The following is a 25,828-nucleotide window of genomic DNA, read 5'->3' on the forward strand; positions in this document are numbered from 1 at the left end:
CCCACATTTTCTCCACCTACCCCAGCCTTTTTTCCTCCTCCCCTACTTTCCCCTGTCTGAGACAGTATCTGCAGGCTGAGCTGCAGCAGGTTAGGGGCAAGAAGGAGTGTTTGGTTGTGCTGAGTGCAGGACACCAAGGAGTTTGCAGAGGTTTGGAAAGAAGTTTGCATCACATTTTAGTTGTGCTGCATAAGATGAGAATGTGTGGTGGATGTTGACTCTAAATGATTCCAGTTAATTTTAGAGGGATTGCAGCTATAAGGACCTTAAAGAAGTGAATGAGGTAAATAATTAGTTAATAGAAAAAATAAAGTAATTTTTTCATATTTTTCAATTTGGGATTGAAATTATTTGTAGCTAGTATGGATTAAATTGGCTGACTTTAATCAGAAGAAACAAGTTTGCACGGTTTTACTCTGGGAAGTATTTTCTGATAATTTTTTGAAAACTTCCCTAGTCTCACAATTTTCATACAATTCAAATATAGACTGCCTTACGCTGTGCTATTTGTAGAAGTAATTAAGCATGTGTCTTTTAAAAGCAAAACTCCTCACTTTATGACGTGAGAAAAGTTGTAAGTAAAAGAGCAGCATAGTTACACTAATATGCCATTGTGGCATGTTCCCATCCTGTCATCTGGAAAATTAAATCAGGTTCCAGCATGGATTAACATCCAGACTTGTGTGGAGGGGAAGGTACTGTCTTAAATGCCATGAAATTGAACAATGGGATTATACAGTTCACAGCTAATTTCAATATTCTGCTGTACTTGGCTGTTTTTTGAACAAGATTCTGTACGGAGAGGCGTGGGTAGCTTTTAAAACTTGGAAACATTCACATATTTAATGAAATACTAACAGTAATAGATGGAATATGGTCGAGTAATTAATGCAGTGTTCTACGTAATGCGCACAGATGTGATGTGGAATCTCCACTTCCAGGGGAGAAAAACTGGGTGTGTTATCCATGAGAACTGCAAACTGCACTCACCCAGTGTGGAATCAGTGCTCTGTGTTACCCTTTGGTGAGTCTGGAAATGCTGCTGTGACCGTGCAGAAAAGCCTTGCTCTGCTGCCCCTGAGAACAAGCTCAGGCTTTGCTCACCCCTTTCTGAAACAACCCTCGTGTTGTTCCTGTGGGAGGTGATTCAGCCACTTCCCTCGGAAGCACCTCTTAAAATAGTTGTAAGGAAAACTGCTGCAGAAATAGCCACCTAACCTATTTCATATGGGGTTTTCCAACCCATTCCTCCCGGGGACAGACTGTCCCTAGTGAGTAACAAGGGATGCTGGAGCTCCAGGTCCTTGGCCAGCTGAGATTTTGTGGCAGCAGCTGCTTTGGATGGAGCTGTATCCTCTGGGAAGAGAGCTTCCAGTGGTGCATGTCAGCTTGGTAAGTGAGCCCACGCTGGTTTCACTGAAGTCACTCATGGATCTTGGGAAATTGATACAACGTGCCATTGGTTAACAAGCTTTTTAAACCTGAATGTAAGCATTAGGAATAAGATTGACTTTTTTTTGTTGGTACCAGCAGTATGTGACATGTATTTCATTGCACTTGTGCCCTTACAAGTAGAGGAGGTTGCAGATAGGATGGTGTATTTTAGCTTTTTTTTTTTGAATGTTATTGCTTGTATTCTTTCTGCTTTATACTTGCAACTTAGAGTTTCCAGTGCTGTATATCAGCATGTATTTATATTCATGGATGGCTGTTTTCAAGGAAGTTTGTGGGCACTTGCTTTAGGCATAAACTATGTAGATCTTGTCATCTTTGTGAGCTGAAACTACAAAACCAGTTGTAATGAAAGATAAACAGGAGATACTAGGTTACCAACAACAGAAAAGTTTAGCATGTAGCAACACAACCTGAATTCTTGTTCTGGGATTTGGGACGAGTTCAGTTTGAGAAGCATCTCCATAATTCCTGTGGCTTTCCTTTTGGGGGTTTGCTTGCACGGTGTTTGTTCCTGTAAGCTCTAGGTGACTGCAAAGCTTCAGCTCAGAGCTTTGCTGTAGCTGGGCAGGAGGTTGGTTGGGATTTCAGCCTGGCTCTTCCCTTGTTCTGATGTCAGCAAATAGATTCCACTCTCCTGAACTTGAAAAAAAGTATTTTACATGTGTTTACTTTGCATCATTTCACTCGAAAGCCTGTTAAGTACCTGGAATAACAGCGTTCCCTATGTTTTGAGTTGCAAAGGGCTTTCTTTACTGTCTGCAGCTACAATGGAGCTGCATCTAACTGTTTGCATTCGCTGTGCAAAACAAATTACTGTGAGTAAAAGTGTTTGAAGTTCCCAAGTTACTTTAGTTTTACAGGCAGAATTGACAGTTCTGTTCATGTGTTTATCAAGTATTTCATGGGAGTACTGAAACAGTTTTCACTGATACTTGTGGTGCTGATTAAAGCTGAATCCTGGGTGGTGGCTTGGCCTGTATCTGTTTGACTGTTTTCTCTTGTTCAGAATAATTCAGATATCATGTCTGTCATGATTTTTGGGTGACTTGTGCTTATCCCTTCAGGGGAGAGCTTGGCTGTACAAGTAGTAATTACAAGAGTAATACAATAGCAATGTTTGGTTTAGAGATATTATATTTCATAAAGTTAGGTGTCTTGAGGGCCACTATTGTATGGATCTATGTCAGTCCTCTTGGTGTAGTGAGGGTGGTCCAGCTTCCTCAAAGTTCATGGCATGACCATGTAGAATTTAAATATACTTCTATCATGTATACATGTCTAGGTAAGTATAGTTGAAAACAGCTTTCAAATGCACGTTGGGTTAACAGTGAAGAAGCGATGCACTGATGAAAGCTATAAGATGTGAAATAGTTTCTTTTTCCCTGTGACCAGTGTAGTGTTTTCCAAATAAAGATACTGAAAGTTTAGTAAATATTCCTAGACCATTTAAAAGGTGAAGTGATGGAGCTGACTTCCAGGCATAACTTAGAGTGGTTTTCTTATGTGTAGGGTTCCAGTTTGTCTGGAGTAGCCATCCTGATGCTGTTATGAGATGTCATCCCAAGTGGCTGGTGCACAAGCTGTATCCCTGTGACACACAGGGAATTCCCTCAGGTGGGACTTAGAGGCACTAACAGGGATGTGTTTGCTCAGAGAGAGTTCAGCTGCTGTGAACGCTGCAGTCTCACAAAGCCCTGCACAGACCTCTCTGCCTCTGGACCAGCAGCTGAGATGGGGCTCTCAGGCTTCACAGAAATACACTCCAGTAGGTTTTTCTGGGCTGTCCTTCATGGCAGGGAGCTCCAGGAACACAGAAGGGCTTTCAAGATGTAAAGAAAACAGAAAAAGTACATGTTTACACAAACACACACACACACACACACACACAACTACTTTGTATGGCTAATCTGTTTTGTTGGATTTTTCAAGAATGAGAATGTGGTTTGCCGTCTATGGACGGATGTGTTCAAAGCAAACACATTTTGGATTTATGTCAAAGGGAGTTCTTCATTCCCCTAAAAAAAAGGTAAATGATACAATATTCTGTGTGGCAGTATGTGTATATATATATTTATATGAAGTTTGAGGGCAATGGATCAATAGAAGAGGTGGAGGAAATGTAGGTATCATGTTCAGACACCATTACAGATGTCTGCAGCAGTACAGATTTATTTCTTTCACTGATTTGGGTTTTTTTTCTGTAAAAGTCTGAAATCTTGCCCTCTGATAATCAATTTCAAAATTATTTTGAAATATGCATCTCAATAAATGTGGCATAGTTTCATTTTAGCCCTGATTCTGTACTTGCTGTGCTGAAGTATGGAGCCATACTGTCCTGTTAATTGCTAACTGTGTGCAGAGGGGGCCTGTGCCAGCACAGCTGGCCACATCTTTTTGTGTGTTTGGACACTTTGCTCGCTTGCCTGTGTGCAGACTGAAGAATTTTCAAAGTAAGGCTTTAAAAGGAGAACCCTTGCTCTCTGTTTCTGATTTGTTGTGGTAATGTAGATGGGTTTGCTGATATGTATATGTACAGTGTGATATATTGTATATGTTGTATATGCATCATGGTGAAATGTGAAGAGCAAGCATCTCGCTGTCTGGAAAATGTGAAGCTGGGAAGTTTATAAAGCCCAGGCTGTTGGGTTTCTCATGTGGAAAGAGTACACCTGGAAAAGGAGTTTGCACCTGCTGGCAGCAGAGTCACCATGGGCGAACTCCTGACTCGATCGCTCTCTGCCCGTGCCACCCCTCGCTCCTGCCCGCGCTGATCTGCAGCACCAAACCCAGCCTGGCACCCAAGGGCAAAGCTGCCAGATACTGCTCATTTGTTCATGTGTTGCTCTTGATTTTGAACTCTTGCCTGATTGTTATATGGTTTGGTTTTTCGTAATTAAAAAATTATCTTTGTAGAATGGAATGTGGCCTTCTCCAATGTATTCCTTTGAAAAATGGATGGCTTTGAAGAGATTTGTTTTAAATAGGTTGTCGTATAAATAATTTCAATCATGATATTCTGTTGTTTTATGAACATCTCTAATTAAATTTAAGATAACTTCTCAGGGAATACTACCATATTATTTATTCTGACAGCCAAAGGAATAAGCACGTTGCATCAGTCTTGAATGCTTGCTACTCTGAAGTGTTTCACACTTGTTTTCCTGATGAGAGAGGTTCCAGAGCTGTGCTAATTGCCTCTTTTAATTTCTGGATAAATATTTTGGGGTTTTTAGGGCCCATACCTTAATATAAGTATAAAGTAATGTTGAGGGATTTTTAAACTGGTATCACTGAAAACTGTCTATGGAGATAAATTAGCACAGTGCCTGGAGCTGGCAAAACTGGTTGTCTAATTTTGACCAAAGTGAAGTGTATTGGGTAACCATTTCCTGGTGACAAGCCCAGGTGGCAAATTGCAGCCAGAAGGATGTTACCCAAGGACCAGCTTAAAGTTCAGTCTAGCACCAGGGCTTCTCTTAAAAAGTAATTTATATTTATATACATATATATGTGTGTGTGTGTGTGTGTGTGTGTATGTACACACACATTTTTGGTTTCATGTGTTTTGTGTGTGTTTTATGTACAGTTTTTTTTCTGTCTGGAGGAGGGTAAAGGGAGAGCCTTGAAAAGTCCTTCCATGCTCTTATCAGCATAGCAGCCTCAGCTGCCCTCCTTGGATCCCCTGCCAGGGTTGCTATCATCTTCTGATCAAATATTAATGTGTGATTCTCTGCTTGCTCACTAATCCAAAGCCAATTAATATTATCTGTCAATTATTTACAGATCCTGAGGTGCGGAGGCAATTCCCAGAGGGCTACAGTGACCAGGTTTGGAATGCGTAATTAATTTTTTACATGACAAAATTTATTTCAGGGTTGTTCAACATATTATTGCTGCTCTTTTTACTGAAAGAGATAAATGCATTCTTAGAAAGAAAGAGAAGCTGTAATTAGAAGCAGAAGGATAAAAACATTTTTACATTTAAAGCAGAAAACGGAAGAATTTGGTTCTCGTAAGATTGGTTTACAATCTCATTTTTACAAGAGAACATGAGAGCGAGAAGGAAAATTGATTAATAAATTTCACTTTTTGCCTTTAGGTGCCAGAGCCGCAGTTCATTTGGCAGAGCTCTCTGCATTGTCTGAGGTTTATAGCTGTGTTTAACTGGGCACCTGGCACTACACCACATTTTTTAAATTCTTGCTTGATCATGCAGTCTCTAGTCTGCTTCAAAAAGATGGTATAAAACCCCAAATGTGTGGGCAGAACACACAGGGATTTATCATTCAGGTTAAACACAGACTGAATTAGGGATTTTTCACAGGATCTCTGACTCGGGAATTAACACCTCCAGATTGCCTTGTCCTTGCCCGTGCCATGGGGAGTGGCCTGGGCTGGAACTGGGGTTGTTCTGGGGTGTCAGGGGGAGCTCTGGGCTGCCAGTGCTGGTGCCAGGCTCAGCTGAGCTCAGCTCCTGCACCTCCAGTCCTGGCAAGTGCTGAAGCTATGGTATGGTGGAGCTGTTTAATAGAACAATAAATTTGGCCTCAATGAGTCTCTGATATTGGGTGATATCAGGTTAGGGTCAGCACAGCTATTTTAGCTCAGATCCTTCCCCTCTAATTATGTTTTCACACAACATGAAATTTTGTGGCGTTTAGACCAAGGCATTAAACAAATTGTTAGCTGTGATGGCTCACCAGGGCCAAGACAAATGGTTTCATATTTGGCTGTAATCACTGTGTGCAGTGGGACCTTGACCAGACCTTCTGGGTGGTTTTGTAGTAATAGTATTTTTTTCAAAGCACCTATTGAACTACCTGACTGCTTTTCACTGTAGTTCATTGTTAGGACTTGCTGTACACATGGAGTATAGCATGGAACTAAACCTTTTGGAGGACTGCATCCTTATTGCCACTGTAGGTCTGTAAGTTGTTAACAAACAGCTCTCTGAGTTTGGATTTCCATGAGAACTAACTGCTTTTTGGCACTGTTGTGTCTCGGGTTAGTCGTGAGTGAACGGATGGCCCTTTGGAGCCAGGATGGTCAATTGTATCCAGCATTAAGGTGTTACAGGAGACTTCATGAAATTCCTAACAATCCCCTTTCTTCTGCTGGGAATGTTTAGACTTGTATTATATTGCTATGAAAATGCACGACTGAATGAAACTCAGAGGAGCCACAGGCTCATAAAAATTCGTAAGATGTTCACCCAGTTCTAGTCAGAATTTCCTATGGCTGATGTCAGACCCCCTGAAAACACAGAGCTGTGTTTGTGTGGTTTTGGGGTGGGGTTTTACCCTGTCATATTTTGCACATGTATTTTACAGGGAAAGCAAAAGAAACGAGGCTGAACTTTTCAGATTTGAGTAGATTCAAAGACTTTTTTCCTGTTGATGCACAGAAGGAATATTTTCTGATCCTGGTAGCTGGATGTTCTTAAAGAGGAGAACATGTCCAGAGCTGACAGATTTAGATTTGAAAAATCTCTTATGAACATTCAAGTAAGCCAGAAAGGAAGAGCTACATCCATGTTTGTCCTTACTGATTTAGAGCTCTGAAAATACATAAGTTGCAAATCAGTCAAGTTAGGTTTATTTCTTAAAACTTCTGGTTTATTATTCTTTGGAAGAAAAAAAAAGTAGAAATGCCAAGTCACTGCAGATGAAGATCCACAGTAAAAAACCCTTGATTTTTCTGTGTGTATTCTGTATGCAAAGGAGAGAGATGATCTGCATGTTAGTACAGGCAAAAATTGTTTCTAGCAATCAAACATTTATGATTTAATCCAGAAGGAATATTTGAGTTAAATCAACACAAGGTAAAGCACTTATTAGTAAGAAAAAAAAAAAGGAAAAACACCTCAAGTTTTTTTTTTATTCATCTAAACTCTCAGTGCTTGTTTTTACATACACTGTATTTCCCATGTACCAGCACATCTGATCAGAGACCCTCGCTGCTGCTAGATGTTTTATTCTGTGTGTTCTTTGTACCTTACAGTAAAAGAATCTGTCACAAATTATTGTGCCTCACTGCTTTAGAAACTGAGAAAAAAGGGAGGTTAGATTGACATCTGTGACTGAATAATGATGACCAGCCTTTTGGCTCCCCTTGAGCCACAAAGCCAGCATTGCCTTTAGAGAGGAAAAAGGAGTAAGAAGAAAGGGGAGGGATAAAAGAGAGTTACAAATCTGTGGTCCCGGAGATGTATTACTGTTGGGCCAGTTGTCTGCGTGGTATGATAATCCATTTTGATCTTCTGTCTTAATTGTCTGCTAAAGACAAATGGGCAGTAAAAGTTCATCAGTTTCATCTTTTGCTTCTCATTTAGAGACAGAATAAATGATCCATGGCTACAGAAGAAACCTTTCTTTCTGACACGGAAGTAATGCAGATCCAACACGTTTTATTAAAATATTTCTCCCTCATTATTTCAGTCCTCTCAGCTCTGATAGATCTTACTGTTTCATGAAAAATGTAATCTGAAATGTAAATAAGGGGTTTGATACAAAGTCAGGAAGTAATGAGCAGGCCAGCCACATTGCAGGAATTTTGATTGTAATTACTGACAAAGTGAATTCTGCGTGTCCTGATTTTTTCCCTCAAGTTGTCTTTGACATGTTCAGACCGCAATGACATCTACAGTTTAAATCTGTTAAATAACTGTAGAAGAGAATATTTTATAGAAAATGTCATAGACAAGGTAACTGAGGAGCCTTACCAAGGGGAGAAAATGCTAATGATTGCTCCAGGCCTCTTGAAATGGGTAAAATGGGGCTTTTTTTGAATGGCAGGAGGGGCACTGGAGTAGTCTTGACTTACATTTTAAAATATGAGACTGTTTTAACTTGTTGGGCTGTTTTATAATAGCTTTTAAGAACAAAATGTATATGTGTGTGTTTGTGGTTTTACCTAGCATGAAACCAGTAGTTGTTGGTATTATAAGCAACAGTTTTCCAGTGCTGGATTTTTAGCATGACCTCAGAATTTAAACCAGATGAGAACTCTCAGTTTTTCTTTATAAAATGCAGTCACTGTAGATAGAAGTATCCTTTCAAAAAACAGAAAAATCTTTCAGTATTGCTGTATTTTCTGGTTTGGGTTCCTAATAAAAAGTTAGTAATGAAGTTAGTGTTTTGTAGCTGGAATCCTGTGCTGTTGTGATATTGTAAGCACCACGCATGGCAGGTCACCATATGAATTTTGGCTGTCCACTGTTTTGAAGATTAATCCCAAGATTAATAGCTCTCCTGGGTTAAAGACAAGGAAGTTTGCAGAAAAGATGCAAACTTCTATCTGAAACAATACAGCAAATAGTTGTTGTATAAATAGATACTATTTATAATAATAATACTATTTCCTATAGAAATAGGAAGTAGTAAAACAATCAATGTAAGGCATAGAAGGAATTACACAACCTTGGAAAATGCAGTACATTTTAAATTTTTTTTTTTTCTTTCTAGTACTGCATCATTTGGTTCCTGACTGTTTTACTCTTTATATCTCATCTGAAAAGGAAAGGAAAAATGCTGTTGTGATGGTTGCTGTTTGTGAGCTGCTCTCAGTGGTATGATGGCTTGTCTGTAATTTGATGAACTATTGTATGTTCAGTTAATTACTCCAGGAATGACTGAGGTATGCATGCTTGCAAGCTGGTACTTATGCAGATTGCTACTTCTATTCTGCTGGTAATTTTTCTTTCCACTGGCATTGAAACAGAGTTTATAACGAAACCAGCAATCTTTATACATTTATAGATAAACTGTAAAACTTTTATGGCAGTCTTTATATAGAAACTAATGGTCTTTCTTGTACAGAGTCTATGAGCATTGTGCAAACATTGCACACAGGGAAAAATAAAAAGCACTTTCTTTGTGTCATTGAGAGTTGTGTGATTGGAGAGTCGTTACAGAGTGCTGGCCACTAATGGAGCATAAACCCCTGTCTTGGAAAGTCTGTGTACACTAAGGGGACTGAGCTGCTTCAGCAGGGATGATTGTAATCCAATCAGATATTTCTGAATTGCACATAATATTCTGAGTATAAACTTTTTACCTTACAGGTTGCACACACAGTATGATAAAACCTGTTGTAAGAGTAATTTAAAATAAGAGCTGTCCTTTCAGGAGTAGCTGAAGAAGTTGGGTGGGAAAGGATGAGCAGTTAGTCATTTACAAAATTAAGAAAAGTGCTTCTGGTGCTTTTTGTCTTTAAGCTGGTGGTTGAAGTAGCTGCTGCACATGATTCTATTTGGGAAAGAGCTGAGGTGGAAATGTTGGGTTTCCTGTTTATGCATCATTGATAGCATTAATTGAATGTCTTTTCACTTATGATATCTGTGTCTTAGAAGTCGTGGTGCAGGGCAGGAGTGGTAAAAGTGCAGAAAGAAAACAGTAATTAATGTTTTGAAGGAGCTCAGGAGGTTACTTGATTTTGTCCTGAGAGTACCTGAAGTAGTGTTGGACTCTGGAGTCTGTCTGTGAAAACCAACACCAAAAGCCAGTGTCCAGAAATCAGAAGAGTTCTGAGTAGAAATAGAGGAATAACTGGGTTCAGCTGTGAGGAAGTGCGTCCATGCCACTTTCTAAACCATTTCAATTCTCTTTCATGAAAAATTTGAATCAGTATTGGAAGTTTGCTAAACACAATTTGATTTTACTACAGATGGTTCAGCAAGTGCAAATATTACTGGCCACAGTCGTATGGCCTTTGTTATACAAGAGGTCAGACTAGATGATCATAATGGTCCCTTCTGGTCTTAAAAATCTGTGAATATATGAATAATTTAAAACCTGTCCTGCAAACCCTTATTCGTTGAGGTGGTGATATTAAAATCCTGTGGGACTGCATGTGTGAGTAAAGGTTGTGGGATCAGGCCTAGAGTGAGTAATCATTATCACTTTTGTTTAAATGTATTGATAAAGGTATAAAATACTCACTGCAGGTAAAGCTGGGTTTCTTTAAAAGGGAGATGCTTCAGCAGTATTATTCTACTTGAGTTTGATGAGCCAGTCAGCATCAGAATAGTTTTCGAAGTTGTCTTGTACCAGGCTCCTGAACCATTTCAAAATTACTGTTTAGAGACTTGTAATATGTAGAAAGCATCTTTGTTTTGTTTAGGAAGAATATAAAATAACATTCAGGGTCCTGCTGGTGGGGGTTTGGGCATGTTGAAGTACAGCCAGCCCTACATGTAAAGCTCTTCCTTGCTGTGCCTGCTGGTGGTGTTTGCAGGGATGGGAATTGGGAGGTGCTGTCCCTTGCAAAGGAGGACTTGTTGGTGATGGACAGATGACTCTCACTGGTACTCACACACTCAGCCCTTCACGTGGGAGTGGACAGCAGCATGGAACTGGTGCCATGGTGTAGGCACAGGCTGGACATTACCCTTGTTAAACCAGGGAAATCCAAAGTGCTTTGCACTTGGAAAACTTCAGATTCTGAGTTTGGTCATCTTTGGTCATATCAGCTCTCCTTTCTTCAAGTGAAAACCACTTTTGAGAGCAAATGAATATTTTTGTAGCTCTCAGATTATGGCCACAATTCTCTCTAATACATTCTCATATTTGAAAATCTGAAAGTTGTAGAAATTCTGATAACTTTGAAAAGCTTTATCCTCTTATAACCATCTGAGGTGATCACTGACTCCATCTCATCTCTGCAAAATATGTAAAAGTTCTTCTTGCCCTGTGGGCAGGAGTGTCCTCATCATACTCATCCTTTTAATCTTTTTTCTTTAGGGAATTCTCAAACCAGTGAGATGGGTATGAAACAAGGCCCTGAGAAACAGGGCCTTGGGAAGTTTCAATGTTGGTCAGCTGTTGCCCCCTTTGGGATGATTGTTTAGTTTTGTTACACTTCCTCCCTGCAACAGGCAGCCATTACCTGGGTGAGGGAAGTGTTAAATAACTTCCTTGGTGGCAGCTTCAAGCAGTTCCTCAGCAGAGAGGAGCATCTTGGGCACAGCAGTTGGACACCTGTGAGCAGATGAATCCAGGGGTTGTGCCAGCTACTGGTATTTGATAATACTGTGACAGCTGCATCCTTAGAAGTCAGATTTCAATTTCAGGTAACACCTCTCAAAGTGTTGTTCTGGTTTCTTCTAAGTCCACTGGCGCTGATGGGACTGGTTTCCTCAGTACATGTCAGGAATTAGGTGTTTGCTCAGTTTCTGGTTTGGATTCCCAGTCTGTAGCTTATTCCTGCTGAGGGTGTCTCTGATGGGGATTTATGGCATGAAATGACAAAGGGAATTCAGAATTCTCTTTGGTAGCCAGTGCAGGAAGAAATTTAAGTCTAATGTTAATCTCTCACAGTTTTTAGTGCTTTGAGTTTCTATAAAAGACCTTTTCAGTGAAATTACTTAGTTTTGCAGTGAGAGATGGTAGAATTTCTGTAATATGGAAATGGCAGAAATGTGATTCCAGAGATGTCATGTGCACAGAGGCAAAGGTTGGTGACCAATCCTTACCTTGTCCTCTTAAGCACAAAATTCTGCTCTTGGCTTTAAGGTGTTCCAACATTGCAAGTTTCTGCACATCCTTTTTCTTGAGCAAGAGATGGGAGTTGATTTTTAATGATATTTACTATTTGTTGAACTAAGTTGTTTGTTTGTTTCTTTCTCTCTTTTTTTCTTTTTTTCCTTTTTTTTTTTTCTGGCTGTTTGTTGATAACATCTTAGGGATTAATTTTTCCTTTAATTCAGTTTCCCATCTGTTGTGCCTGGATGTGGCAGAAGTGTATATGAAAATTTGCACCCAGCTAGAATAGATTACAGTCTTTAAAACAGTCAAAACTATGTGTGGGTTTTTTCCTATCTTATACAAAATGAATCTCCTGTTGGGACTGAACTACAGTGCAGATTTATAAAGGTGTAATATAGTCACATGGGCAGGATTTGATTTTAGGTTTTAATTTCAATTTGAAACTCTGGCCTTTCTCTTTTAACATGTTAGAATTGTGAGAATGAATTCCTGTGATTTGCATAATCTGACTAAGGCAAAGATCAAATCTGGTTGTGTATATGACTGAAAAAGTAACTGCAACAGCGCTGTCTCAATAGTCTCCTGTGATGATAAAGTTTGTATTTGACGAGCAGAGCTCTTTTTTGGGTGCTGGAGCAGACAGTGCTTCTGAGTATTTCCTTGCCTGTACTTTGGGGAGGCTGCACGGTGGATGGGGCAGTGGTGATTAGCAAATCCTGATCCTGCCCAGTTATGTAAACAGAGCATTTCTTCCGTGCACATCTTGTTAACTCTCTGCTGCAGACCTTTATTGGTGCTTCTTCAATAATTTGTTTAAACTATGCAGTACAGATTCCTTATTTTAGCACTAAGACTTACAAAGGCTTCTTTTAGCAGCCTTTAATTTCGTACTCGTGTATGTGACATAGCCTGTGGCTGTGATCTCTGCTGTGAATCTGCAGTTGTTTTGGGATGAAAGCAGAAGGCAGCTGGAAACTCAGTAGCTACATCTAGCTGTCTACCTAGAGAAGGCCTTGATTTCAAGTTTATCTAAACAAGCTCGACTAATCCCAACTATCTGGGGGGATCCACTGTCAAAACAAGCAGCATGGCCCTAAGGCAAACACAACCATACAGAAATGAAGGCTGGGACTTCCAATACTCCGATGACTGCATACTGGAGGCTTTTTTCCTGAAAAGAGAGTAAGAGAGGTACAATTTGCATAATGCCTTTTCATCAGGAACTTTTGGAAAGCTGACAGAGGTCCAGCTTATAGTGCTGTAGCCACAATACAGAGTCTATAGGAGAATCCTTGAATGACCTGACCATATTGAAAGAAAAAATGAAAGCATCGAAGTATAGCCAAGTGAGTGTGGAAAAGAGGGCTGGTGCATTGTCTAACATCTGCTCTACTTCTCGTTAGTTTTGTTCTTTGGTATTCTATGTGGACTTTGGAGAAACCTAAGACAGCCTAACATGAATCCTATAATCTTCCTTCTGAATATTTATGTAGTGTGCCAGCCTCTAAGCTGTCCTTTGCATCTTCCTACTTCCCCCTCATTTTCATGCTCTCAAATGAGGCCAACATTTCAAAAGCTAAATAAATGTTTGTGAATGTTTATAAAAGATTTGCATAAATTTGTCCTTGTTTGACAAAGATCACTTTTTTCTTATGCCAGTTCTGAAATATTTTAAAGGTTTCAGTGCTTGTCTTGACAACAAAGTCCTGCCTCAGAGAACAATGATTGCTGATTAAGTGGGTATGTGCTCGGAGCTGAATAGAGCGATGGAGACGACGGCTGAAAGGGCCACTCATCTTAAGCCAGAATTATAATATTTAACAAATGCTAACCCAAGGATGGATTTAAAGCTTTGGTTTTGGTGCAGTGTACCTGTGCAACTGACTTAAGGGCTGAGCAGGATGTGATTATCTTTTCACAGCTAATAGTTCTCACCTCATTTCTGGTAAATCTGCAAGTGAAAATACTCCTCAGTTTTAGTCATTAAATGTTTAAAATATATTTAATTGAATCAATGTTCCAGCTCTCTGCTGTTGACACTTCTTACCTTTACCAACTGATCACTGTTTATGCACATATTGGACCTGATTTTTTTTTATGCCTGTTAGTATAATTTTTCCAATTCTTTGTGATTTAAGACTGGAACAATTATTCAACAGTACAACACTAGCTGTACATTTTTTTTTACTTAAAATCTATTTCCCTTAGAATGAAACTAAATCTCTGCTTTTACTGAAGGGGTTTTAAAGACATTTGTTGAGGAGATCTCTTTGAAAAACTGCTTAAATATTTAGTTCAGCTTTACTTTCAGGTTTTTTTTTTCTACTGAAGAAAAGTAATAGTCGTTCCTGTTCTTTTGTTCTATGACTTGAGAGGTTGAAGTTGTCATTAAGGCAAAAACTAGAGCTACTTCTCTGACACAGTTTTTATCACATCTGCTAGGCCTGTGTCCCAGGAGGAGCTGAGCAGAGCCCGGAATTCAGCACAGGCCCATTATCTGCTGGTTTTGCGTGTGTTGTAAAAGGAGTGAGACCTCAGGGAGGCTTGGAGCCTCCTCCCGTGTAATGTCCAAATCAGATTTGAAGGACTGGTGGCAGGAAAGCTTTGGCCTTGGGGTGTGAATTCTAAGAAACAGAGTCACAATTAGGTTTAAAAAATTCAGGGATTTTGAGCTTTATCTTGAAATATGTTTTTAGTAATGCAAGGAGAAAAGTTGCCCATCTGTGCACATATTTTGTACGTTTAAAATATTTAAATGCTAACAGGCCACAATATGCTTAGGAAATGTTATTTATCTCCTGCTCTTCCTGTTTCCAGGTCTGAGGATATGCGTGTTGGGGTTTGTTTGATCGTTTGTTTGTTTGTTTTTAAAACATAATTTTCCTGAGAACAATCATATATCTTCAATGAAATGATGTTATTTTGTATGGCTGTGCTCCCTTGCTGACCCTCAGACTTTAGGAGGAAAATCCTCCCCTAATTCAAGCTTTAGAATTGCTCAGAAAGAGCTGATGGATTTCTGGAACACAGAACAAATGGATAATCTAGTGCTATAAAGTTGTATTGGAATACCAGTAGAATTCAAAAATCAGATATTAAACTAAATTCAGGCCATTTAAAATCATTCTGTTAAGCAAATTATGTCCAGATTTTTTCAGGTGTATAACATTCTTTTAAAGAACTGATGAAAATAATTTCTTAAAATATTTAGTACATTACAAAAATCAGTAATTATCAGTGCTGAGGGTTAAAAATATTTTATTGCAAAATCAATGCAATATGAAATTTGACATATTTTAAACAAGCAATGATTTTTTTAAAAATAATCTGTGTTGTACCAGTTTTCTCAAAACTAGATAAACCTTTAGAACTTAGAGAAATTTTGGGTTTAAGGTTATTGTATGCTTTTTTTAATTCTTAAACATGTTGTTCCCTTGCAGTGGTTCACTTAATTAATCATTAGCTTAAAATTCCCCATATAGATAATCTAATATATATTAAATGTAGTAGTAGTAGTAGTAGTAATTATTATTATTATTATTATTATTATTATTATTATTATTATTATTATTATTATTATTATTGGTGTTGGTGTTATTGCTATATTAAATATAAGAGCAGTTTACAATTCTGTGGATGTAGGAGAGATTAATGGACAACCCAAATTTAATTGGATAGTATTTTGTTTCAGTTAATCTCATAGCACTTTTTAATGCCATGCTAACATTTCTGTAGTGTTTAAATTTGATGCTGCTTCTGAGGAGCAGTAAAGTCACTGGTCAAGTGGGGATGCTGTTCTCTGTGCCCACATACCCTGAGCCCAACTCTTCTGGGCCCTCCTTGTTCTCCAGTTTCTCTTCCATCCTTCCTCAGTCTGCTGATGTTCTGGGAAGTCTCTTGGTGTCCCTTCCTGGCAGGGGGAGCATTTCATGCAGCTTTGCTGGGTTCAGGTGCATTTCAAGCTGGGTGAGATGAAAAGTGTTTGTATTTCCACCCTCTCTGTGTTGCATTTCATTTGCAGCAGCCTCAGCTGTACTTTGTGTCAGGTGTAAGGGCAGGGAAATGAGACAGCAATCCACTTTTTTCATCATGGAGTCATCTCTTCTCTATGGAAAACTTCTCTCATTGACCATGCTCCATTCTCTTGTAATGTATATTTGTGGGGGTTTGGGGTTCCCTCCTTTCCCCCTCCCCTCCAGGATCCACAGCTAAAGATCCAGTCTCTACTCTGGGTGGTCCTTCCAATTTCATCTAGATTTTCCTCAGGTTTTCCATTACAGGTTCCCAGCCTGTTGGTTTGTGTGGTATGTTGTTTCCCTGCTCAGACTCACATTCCTATATAAGTGTCATACTTATTCATAATCATTCAGCATTTTTCACGGATCTCCTGGTATTTTAATTTATTTTTGGTCCAACTTCTCCCTACACTTCTTGTTCCCCTTTGCATCTCTGGTGTCTTGTGCGTCTTTCTAGGAGCAGATACTTCGCAGCAGACCCTTCTCTGGCCCAGCTATTTGCACATCATTTATCAGTGCAGTTTTATTTAATTGCAGCTGCACGTGGGATATTTGTTAGTGATGTTCATTTGAGCAGAAGTGAAGCAACCCACTGTATTTAAGAGAATCTGAAGTTGTTCTGTTGATTTGGAAGTGGGAGCATACGGTGAAGGGTTTAAAAATAAAAAAGACTGCAGCTACAGCTTGCATATTAAATTCACAAGTGAATGTGCACATTTTCTCAGCATTGTTGAGCTTTCTTTACTGTTTGGTTGCAACAGAGAGATGGTTTGGGACACGAGCCCGGTGTGTGTTGTGTGTATTTCCCAGCCTGGCTTTCCAAGTCTGTCCTGTGTGTGTAGGAAAGCCTTGCAGAGCCTGCCTCACCTTCAGAGGTGGCTGTGACACAAAAGGGCTGCGCGCAGTGTTCCTGCCTCATTTATTCTGAAAACTTTGCTACTGAAACCAAACTTAATCAATGAGCTCTGTGTTGTCTCCGATAAGTTATGTACTGGCTTTATTGATTGGGAAGGATTTTAGAAAACCCGTGTGGGGTTTATAATGTCAGCAGTGTTTTGATTATGAAAAGAGTTGGAACCTTGGGACAGGGAGCCAGGTGGTGCCTGTGCTGCAGCCCCCGGTGCCGCGGCTGCGCCGCATCCCCCGGGACACGGTTCATGCCCTGCACTTTAGCTCTGGTGACTGGCTGCTGGAGATGCACTTTTTGCTCATTAAAATGTTAAAAATCAAACTGCATGTAAAAAGATTTGTGAAAATATAAACTTGGGGATTGATCCAGAAAACTGGCGTGTGGTCCCCTGGAGACCCCGGCGGCAGCTCCTGGGTAATTTACGTTGATCAGCTGCCCATCCTGGGTTGCTGGGGGGGTTCTGGTCTTCTTTTTAGGGGTTTTTACTTTACAGGCATTTATGCAGCTTTTTCTTTAGGAAAATAGCCATAAGGGAATAAAACAAGAAAACAGACTATTTATACTTCCTCTGTGCTTCATGTTGGGTAAAAAAAAAATTGATTATAAGATGTTGGCGTGGAGTGATTCTAGGTTTTGTTTTGTTTGTCTGAAATCATAAAGAAATGAAGAATTTTCTAGGTCATAAGTAATAACCCACCTATAGAGGTTGGGTAGGATGTTGTATATGAATTATGTAGGTACTGCTTATCTTTCAAACTGAGGAGTATTTAAAGAATTTTTAAAAAGCAGCATTATATTTAGAGTAACGAGCTTGCAACTTGAGCAAAAATGGGATAGTTCTCCTGTAGCTGTTTTTCTTACATGCAAGAGATCAGCAGTTTAGCTAATTAAAAACTAATTCTACATATGGTATTTATATTCTTTTATTAGTTACCATTGAAAAATAAATCTGCGGTTAACCTGTGCTAGTCTCAGTTTTTTTGGTTGTGAATCGAGCCCGATAAGAATTGGTGTATAGTGAATGGCAAATTATGTCCAATGACATTGCAAAAGCCAGATAATAATGTCACTGTAAAATATTTCTTTAAAAGAGAAAGCAATTTAGAGGAGTTCAGAGCCAATATATGGCCTGTTTACGTGAACATTTCCTTTGCTGCGTTTAGGAAGCTGTAAATATCAAGGAACAAGTGCACAGTAAGTTCTGAGTAGTGCACTTCTCCAGTCACACAATGCTGGTGAGATGCTGAATGTTTTATTATGTGAATGGTTTTACTTGCAGTTACAGGAATTATTCAAGTCATCAAAATAACGGACAGAATATATTCTGCCATTTTGAGGTGACTGATGGCATTGTTTTCTAACACTGTTTTATTTCAGAGTTTTATGTATCTATATGATTTTGTTTCTGAAAAAGTAGATAAAGTCATTATTTTGAGGACAATGTGTATTGAAAAGGCCAATAAAGATACAGGTGCTTTTTTCTCCTGATATTATAATTTCACAGTTTTAGAATTATTTTGTAGGGTTTTTTTGTTTGTTTGTTTTTTGGCATTTTGCACTCTAAGATTTCAGTTGTGGCAAAGGACCACTGTGTAATAGTTAAAATTTGTCCAGATGCAGTTTTTGTGCCTGAGCAATTGGAGTTGTTCAGCTCTTGAAAGTCTGAGATTCTGCACCAGGGGAACCCGATCATATTAATGAGACTTTTACTATTAAGGCATTATTTTGTATCAAAATAGAGATTTTTGCAGTTTACTCTGCAATCTGCGTTGCTTCTTTCCAAGTTTCCTGCTGTAATTCAAAGGAGGAGACGTCTTTGCTCTACATGGCATTCTTCAATAGATCCTTTCTTGTTCTTTAAAAACAGGAGGTTGTTAAATAATCTATCAATAAACTGTCAAGAAGTCAAAGTTTCCATATCTGTTTTTTGCCTGAAATCCTCAGAACTTGCCACATTTTAGTTGTCAAGAAACCTCCAAAGAAGAGTGTGAGCAGTTGAGCCTGAAACCACGGCTCAGGATGGGCTGTGCTTGTTTGAATTATGCAGGAGGAACATGTTCCTGCAAGGGAGTCAATATGTTTTGTGCTTCACTGGAGAGGTTATTAGATTGATGGAGTTTATTTGGGAATGATGGCATTTGGCTTAGAAATAAATGAAGCGAAAAACATCTATTTAGTTATTGATGATAATTTATTGCTATTGGTCAGAAAAGTGTTGCTTTTATCAGAGGGTTTGTTGTTTGTTCAGGGTTCAGAAAGCAGAAATAGAATTTACACTTCAGGACCTGAAATATTGAAGTGTGAAGGAGAATGAGCAATGAATTTGCTGTAGGAAAGATCTGCAAACTGAGACCTTTATGGTGTCTTGTGAATTCTTACAGAATTCAAATTTTGAAGATCTAATGGTTTGATTTTGTCTACAAACACAACTATTTTGGGACTATCATGTTTCTGGTTTTGCCTCTTTAGTGACTGTATTTATTTAATGTTTTAAAGTTGAAAATCATTAATTTATCTGCTGATCCTGTTTTCACTTTTCACATTCATCCTTTTCTTTGCTCTCATGCTTAAACACTTTTCTGTTTGTGGTGCTGTTTTCCAAGTTCTAGAAAATGCTTTGTAGGTTAAACAATCTGTATCAATTTTAATGCACATTATACTAATCAGTCTTTTAACTCTGAGATTTCCTTTCTAATAGCAGTAGGCAACATTAAACATTCCTGCTATGAGACCTATTGGCTTCATCTTTTGTTATTTATCTTGCTGATGTTAGGAAGTATTCTCTAATCCCCCAGACCTCTGTTCCTAGGTAACAGTCAAAAGCTGTGCCAGCAGAAGTGGTCCTGCCAGGCCAGGCCCATGTGGTTTGGTGTTATTCACTCTGATCCATATGGTCAGGGTAGGGACTGTCCCCAGAGAGGTGTTAACACTCAACAACCCAACCTCCTCCTCCTCTTTGGAGAATTGCTGGATGGCTCCTGCTGCCTGCCCATGTGTGAATCTTGATTAATTTTTCATTTTTAATGAAGTTTGATCATGTTTATTATTTCACATGATTGACTGCCTGGTACTACTTCCATGTAATTGATAAAGCCCATATTTCTTCATCTGTCTCTTATTTCTTCAGGGCAAAGTTGTGAAATTGTGTGATGTGGTTAATATTAGATTTATTGGTCCCCATAGATGTATAAATTATCTCTTTTTTTTTTTTTTTCTGTCTCTTTACAGGAAGTTCTACAGACTCTGACCAAGTTTTGTTTCCCCTTCTATGTGGACAGGTATTGTTAGCTTTTCAAACTTTACAAGAAAATAAGCTTGTCAATAAAACCCCTGTAGAAAATAAAAGCCATACCATTCATAGTGTTCTGTCTGTGTGACTGGGACTTAAAGCACCTGAGTGCAAATTACAGTCTCAGAATGACTTTTTCCTGCGGTTTTTATGGGCACCATGAAACAAAAAGAAGTTTTAAAAGTTGGAGTTGTTCAGTGGCAGCACTGTGAGGGCGTTTTGTTTTGCTTCTGCACAATGCTTGGATGGAAAATGCTTGGGTAGGAATTGTCAAATATGCATATGAATATCAAAGCTTTGTCTGCTTATGCATTTTATTTCTTAATTGGTGGATTTGGGTGGAACAATTAATGAAATGCTTTACATTTAAAGGCCTCTTGATGTTGCTGGGATGCTGGTGCTTTACTTGACAGCTATTTAAGGTGACTTCTGATTTGTGGGGGGAAATTGTAAAGTGAAAGAGAGAAGATATGAGAATATTTACTTCCTGTAATTTGGGAAACTGTAGAACTTTTTTAGTTTTGTGTTTACTTGGAGTTATTCTTGATGGTTTCATGAAAAGGACAACTGAAATTTTGAAAGGCTACACCAGTGCTCATCTAATCTCTGAGCATCACTTAATTGGTCAGAATGACTTGTCTCCATCAGCTGAGACACAGAATGGTTTGGGTTGAGGGAACCAACATTTACTGTGATTAAACTGCTGCAAGTATTTTTCTCCTTTTAGGATGTGGAATCCCTGTTTTACTGCTCATCCTTTTCATTTCCTAAGGGGTAGAAGCACGGAAATACTCATACATCTTTCTCATATATTTGTTTCTACTAGAAATACTTATGCTTTCTGTGTGTAGATTTATTGTACCTAGGGGTTTTGTTTGTTTTGTTGTTTTTGGTTTTCCTCAGCAATATAACATTTTGAAAGATAGAACACTGAAAACCCATATGGGGTGCAAATGAGAACATAATGAAAAGTTATTCCCATTTCTGGATCCACTTGTTTGTCTGAATATCACAGATTGTCACTGAAAGACTGCAAGCCAACCAGTTTGAACATAAAGGAGACATTGTCACCCAGAACATACTTAATAATTTCAGATGGAGAATGGACTTCCCACACTGCAGGAGGCAGAGCACACCCCAGGCTAAGGCTGTGGCAGCTGAAGGAGGTGCTTGTGCTCCTTCTCTTCTGGATGTAAAATCATGTCAGTGGTGGTTCTGGCTCTGTGGCACAGACACTCCATTCTTTTGACACTGACTCTGTTCATGTGTTGTGGCCACTGGTCAGAACCCCAGGGACTGGTTGGCCATTCCTTCAGGCAGTGCACCAGGAGTTTTCTGCTGTTGTGGTGCTGGAATGAGGCAGAGGCTCTTCTCCAGCTGCAGGAGTGCAGAGCTGCCAGGATTGTGTTAGTCAGGTGTAGGTGCTGGGGGGAAGTTATGGAAATTGCTCCTCCTCTTTCCCTTTCCTGCAGCCCTGACTTCTGTCTGCCCCGTTAGAGATGAGATTCCATCCTGTGAGGCTCTAGATAAACCTTCTGCCCATTTGAAAGTAGAGCTGTGAATCTGAAGGGTTGATACTAAAATCTTTGGAAGAACACTTTTTGTGTTGGGAAGTTTATCCTTCCCTGTGAAGAACTGGCACCGAAACTTGAGCTCAAGACCTGTCAGCAGGGTTTGGTTTCTCCAGGTCATGTGAATGCAGGATGCTCCAGGTTTGCTCTGGAGGAATTCTCCAGCTTGTCTGAGTTGTTTAATAAACAAACTTCTCCCTGCTGCTAATGAAACATGTTTTTTCCCCCTGTTCCATAGTTTTAATTGTCAGCTCAAATGCTGTTTCTCACACACGCTCTGCTCTCAACCTTGTTAAAATTAAGCATATAATCCCCCTTTAAAACACCATACTAAAATCACCATAGTAACATTACATCCAAGCTTTACAGATAAAACACACCACCAGTGAGGGATTTTTGGGTATCCCCAGCAGCTCTGTGTGGTTTATGGAAGTAGTTGCTCTGCTGACATTTAGATTGCAGGAGGATGATAATACTTACACTGGCTAATTCTCAGACTACTGCAATGCTTTAAATATCTGTCTTTTTGTTCATCTTCATCACTGCGTGTTTTTTCTTCCCTGTTTGGAATCCACTGAAGGATTCGTCTTTCTAAACTGGGCAGTGACATCTTTCCCATTTGGATCCAGGTTTCATTTCTACAAGTCTGTTTTTCCTTTGTTTCCTCTAGGCACTGAGTGTTGTGTGCTCTCCCACAAAAATTGGGTTTTTGCATGTAGCATCATAGAAGAGAATATTTTAAGGCCTGTGACTGTTAGTTAAATGGCCTTGAATTTACCAGGGTATTTGTTGCAGTTGGTGGGAGTGACTTGCAAAGCTGCATGTCAGTGCAAGTCAGATTTCTCAGTTCTCAGAAAACCTAAAAAAAAAAAAACCTAGAACATGACCTGAAATAAGACTTCATTTCCTATAATTAGAAATATTTTGGGTTATATGAGAGAACATGGGGTTGGTTGCTGGCTGATAATCAGAACCATTTTCTTTTAAAGATAAACTCATTATTAGTATCCTCCCACACTTAAAAAATGGGAAAAAACCCACAGCCACACCGCCCCCCCCTCCTCCCTCATCAAGCATATTTAAGGTTCTGGAGGGTACGTACTTTTTGTTAATTTCTCCAAAAAACTCTGCTGAAAGAGGAAATGTTATAGGTTCAATGACTTGGATGTGATACTTGACACAGAGTTAGCTCAGCAGTAATTTTTCTCTCTTGCTCTCTGTTTCCAGCCATGCCATTAACCAAGTTGGGCAGAACTTCACCTTTGTGCTCACAGACATTGACAGCAAGCAGAGGTTTGGGTTCTGTCGCTTATCTTCGGGGGCCAAGAGCTGCTTCTGTATCTTAAGGTAGGTCTGTGGTTTGGCTTCTGGCTGACTGCAGGAGCAGTGTTTGACTTTGCAGTTACACTGCAATTACCATTTCCAGCTGTTCAGAATTATTTCCCTATCTGGTCCTCAAAGTCACTGCTCTTCTGCACAAGTGGTGCAAAATCCCTTGCACTTGGAGTTCCTCTGTAGATAACTGTATTTGTTTGTAGTCAACATTCTGGAGTTAACAACGTGGAAAAAAAGTCTCTTTGCAGTAATTTGATATGACATACCATGATGGCAGCTGTTATCTTTAGCTGTCACAACTGATCTTGTTAAGACATTTTGTGGACATTTGTACATGCAAGTTTTATTAACAAAACATCTGTTGGTAACTGAGAGAATGTCACTGATGCTCTTCACAGCCCCAAAGTTTGTATGTGTGAGCTTTCCTCTGTCCTGTTGAGGGTTTTGTGAAATTTGGCATAATAAAGACTGTCAGTGGAAGCTGAAACTATGCATTTCACAGATGGGTCAAGAGGCTCTATCAGAATAGTTTTTTATAACTTCCCACAGCCATGTTGGAATTCAGTCCAGAATTGTTTATTTATATTTGCAATATAAATGATGGAAGTAAAATCAAGGAAATTATGCAAGTAAAATCAATTTTGATGTCTACCAATATTTTAGTTCCATTAAGAATATCCATGGATTGAAGATTTACATATGGCAAATGGTTTGTCTTGTTTTAAACTAATTTAAGAATTTTCTACTTTCTGTATTTTGTGTGTTCACGAGGAATTGGAAGTTCAGGAGCAGTAGCCCAGGTAAAGTCAGCACGGAGGTGACAGCACCGAGGACAGCCAGGGAGGTGACAGCACAGCTGGGGCTGAAGCCTGCCAAATGAGAACACTGCTCTGTGAGCAGCTGGACACATCTGTCAGGGCCATCCCTGGCTGGCTTTGCACAGGACACAACCAGGGTGAGGGCAGAGGAGCACCTCTTTGTCCCTCTGGGGCACCTGTGAGTGGGACCCTGGTTGTGTCTGACTGGATGTGCCCCTCTGAAGCATTCCAGGGGAGACACTGCAAAGTACAAGTTCATGTCTCGTTGCAGGGGTTGCCCACTGCAATGACATGGAATGGGAGCTTAATATTTGGAGAAATTGTTTTGAGATCTACCCAAATTCCTAATTAATTGAGTAGGAGGCAGAGTGACAGGTGTTCTCACAGTATCTTCTTCCCTTCTGTCTTTGCTCTAGCAGACACTGCAGCTATTATTAGCTCTGGCAGTCCAGCAGAAGGGACTGTATCCTGCAGGCAGGAAGGTGTTTCCCAGCTCTTCCCACAGAGCTGCTCCCCTGTGCAGTCAGGTGCTGATTCCCTCAGTCTCATGTGGGCAGTGTCTGCTTACAGAGGGTAACTTGGCCTGCTTAATGTCAAATTAAAGGAGAAACACACTTTTAAAAAGAAATCTGAATGAGGAATAGTCTGAGTCCCTTCCTGATCCCTCCTGGATAGGAGTTCTTTGCTGTCAGCTCCCTTATGTTGAGTGAGTGCCAAGAAGAAATGGAGGAGTTATGTTGTAGTTAAATGCCTTCTGCTTCAACTCATAACCAAAAAAAAACCAACCACAGTGGATGAATTGGGACTCTTCACTTCCTTCCTGTTGCTTCTTTCTCCTGTGCACTGATGAGAAAAGGAAAGTTCATCATTAATGCAAGTTCATGCAAGTTTTAGAGGATAATAAAGAGTGTAAATCAGCAATACATGAAATCACTTCCTCCATTCCCAGGGCTGCAGCTCCCATTATTGATGTGAATCTTCTCAGTGTCCTTTACATACTAAAGGATGGTGCATGATGAATGGGTAGGGGAAAACATGCTGAAAAATGTGAGAGCGATAAGTAAAAGCAAATGGGGATGGAAAGAATGTTTGTTTAATTGTTTTAAAATTTCAAATTGGATGACAGCAAGCTTCAAGTATTCCTTGCTATGCTCAGCAACAGTATAAGAAGTAAGTGATGGTGATTATTACTAGAAATGATATTCACAAGCTTATCAGGGATTTTATGGGTCTGGCCATAGTAAAATGGTTTGGAGATGGAAAATCATCACATGTTAAGATTAGTTATTGAAGAGGAACAGCAAGGAAAAAAATTAGTTTCTCTCAGAGTGTTTAAAAAAATTTCTGCAATGCTCTGGAAGCAAAGTTGGAAGCTGACCCCAGTACTTGAGGGCCAGAACTCAGAGTCTGAACTTGAGCTTTGAAGTGACCCAGAGGCTTTTCCCTGTGGATGCAGAGCACAGAGTTCAGTAGCAGTGGGGTTATCCTGTGGCCAGCAGAGAGGCAATTCCATTTGGCAGGGAGCTTGAACTGTTTTAACCGATACCGCGTAGAAACCTGCTTTTGAGGTAGTTACCGCAGCGTTTTTCTGCTGCAGTAGCTCACGCAGATCGATGAACTCTCTGATAGCTTTGAAACATGCTTTTCCGGCCGTTCTGCGGTTGTCTTCAGTATAGAGCCACTCTATTCGGTGTCGAGCCTGCCTCTCTTCTTCGGCTTCCTCTTCCCTGCCCCGGTTCTCCCATCGAGGTGGAGCTGCGGGGCCCGGCTGGGCTGGCCCTGAGCGGCTGCGCTGCGGCGGCGGAGCCGGCAGAGGGCGCGGGGGAGCGGGTACGGCCCAGGGGAGGAACGGAGCTGAGGGGTGAGGGACAGAGATCGGGTGAGGGACAGAGATCGGGTGAGGGACAGAGATCGGGTGAGGGACAGAGAATCGGGCGAGGGACAGAGCCC

General features: G+C 39.9%; 1 protein-coding gene across 9 annotated transcripts in view; it reads left to right on the forward strand.

The window, feature by feature from the left end:
- The window catches only part of DENND1A (DENN domain containing 1A), a 154,054-nt gene that overhangs the window by 25,574 nt on the left and 102,652 nt on the right, over positions 1–25,828 (forward strand). For 8 of the 9 annotated variants that reach the window (XM_019008418.2, XM_033518423.1, XM_033518422.1 and 5 more), the window contains exons 3-5: positions 5,239–5,282; positions 20,094–20,143; positions 22,953–23,072. In XM_019008418.2, the coding sequence (XP_018863963.1) occupies positions 5,239–5,282; positions 20,094–20,143; positions 22,953–23,072 (214 nt within the window). The remainder of the gene's footprint in view (positions 1–5,238; positions 5,283–20,093; positions 20,144–22,952; positions 23,073–25,828) is intronic. The other variant, XM_033518421.1, reaches the window with a different exon arrangement.

This window comes from Parus major, chromosome 17 (genome assembly GCF_001522545.3).
Source record: "Parus major isolate Abel chromosome 17, Parus_major1.1, whole genome shotgun sequence".
NCBI lineage: Eukaryota > Metazoa > Chordata > Aves > Passeriformes > Paridae > Parus > Parus major.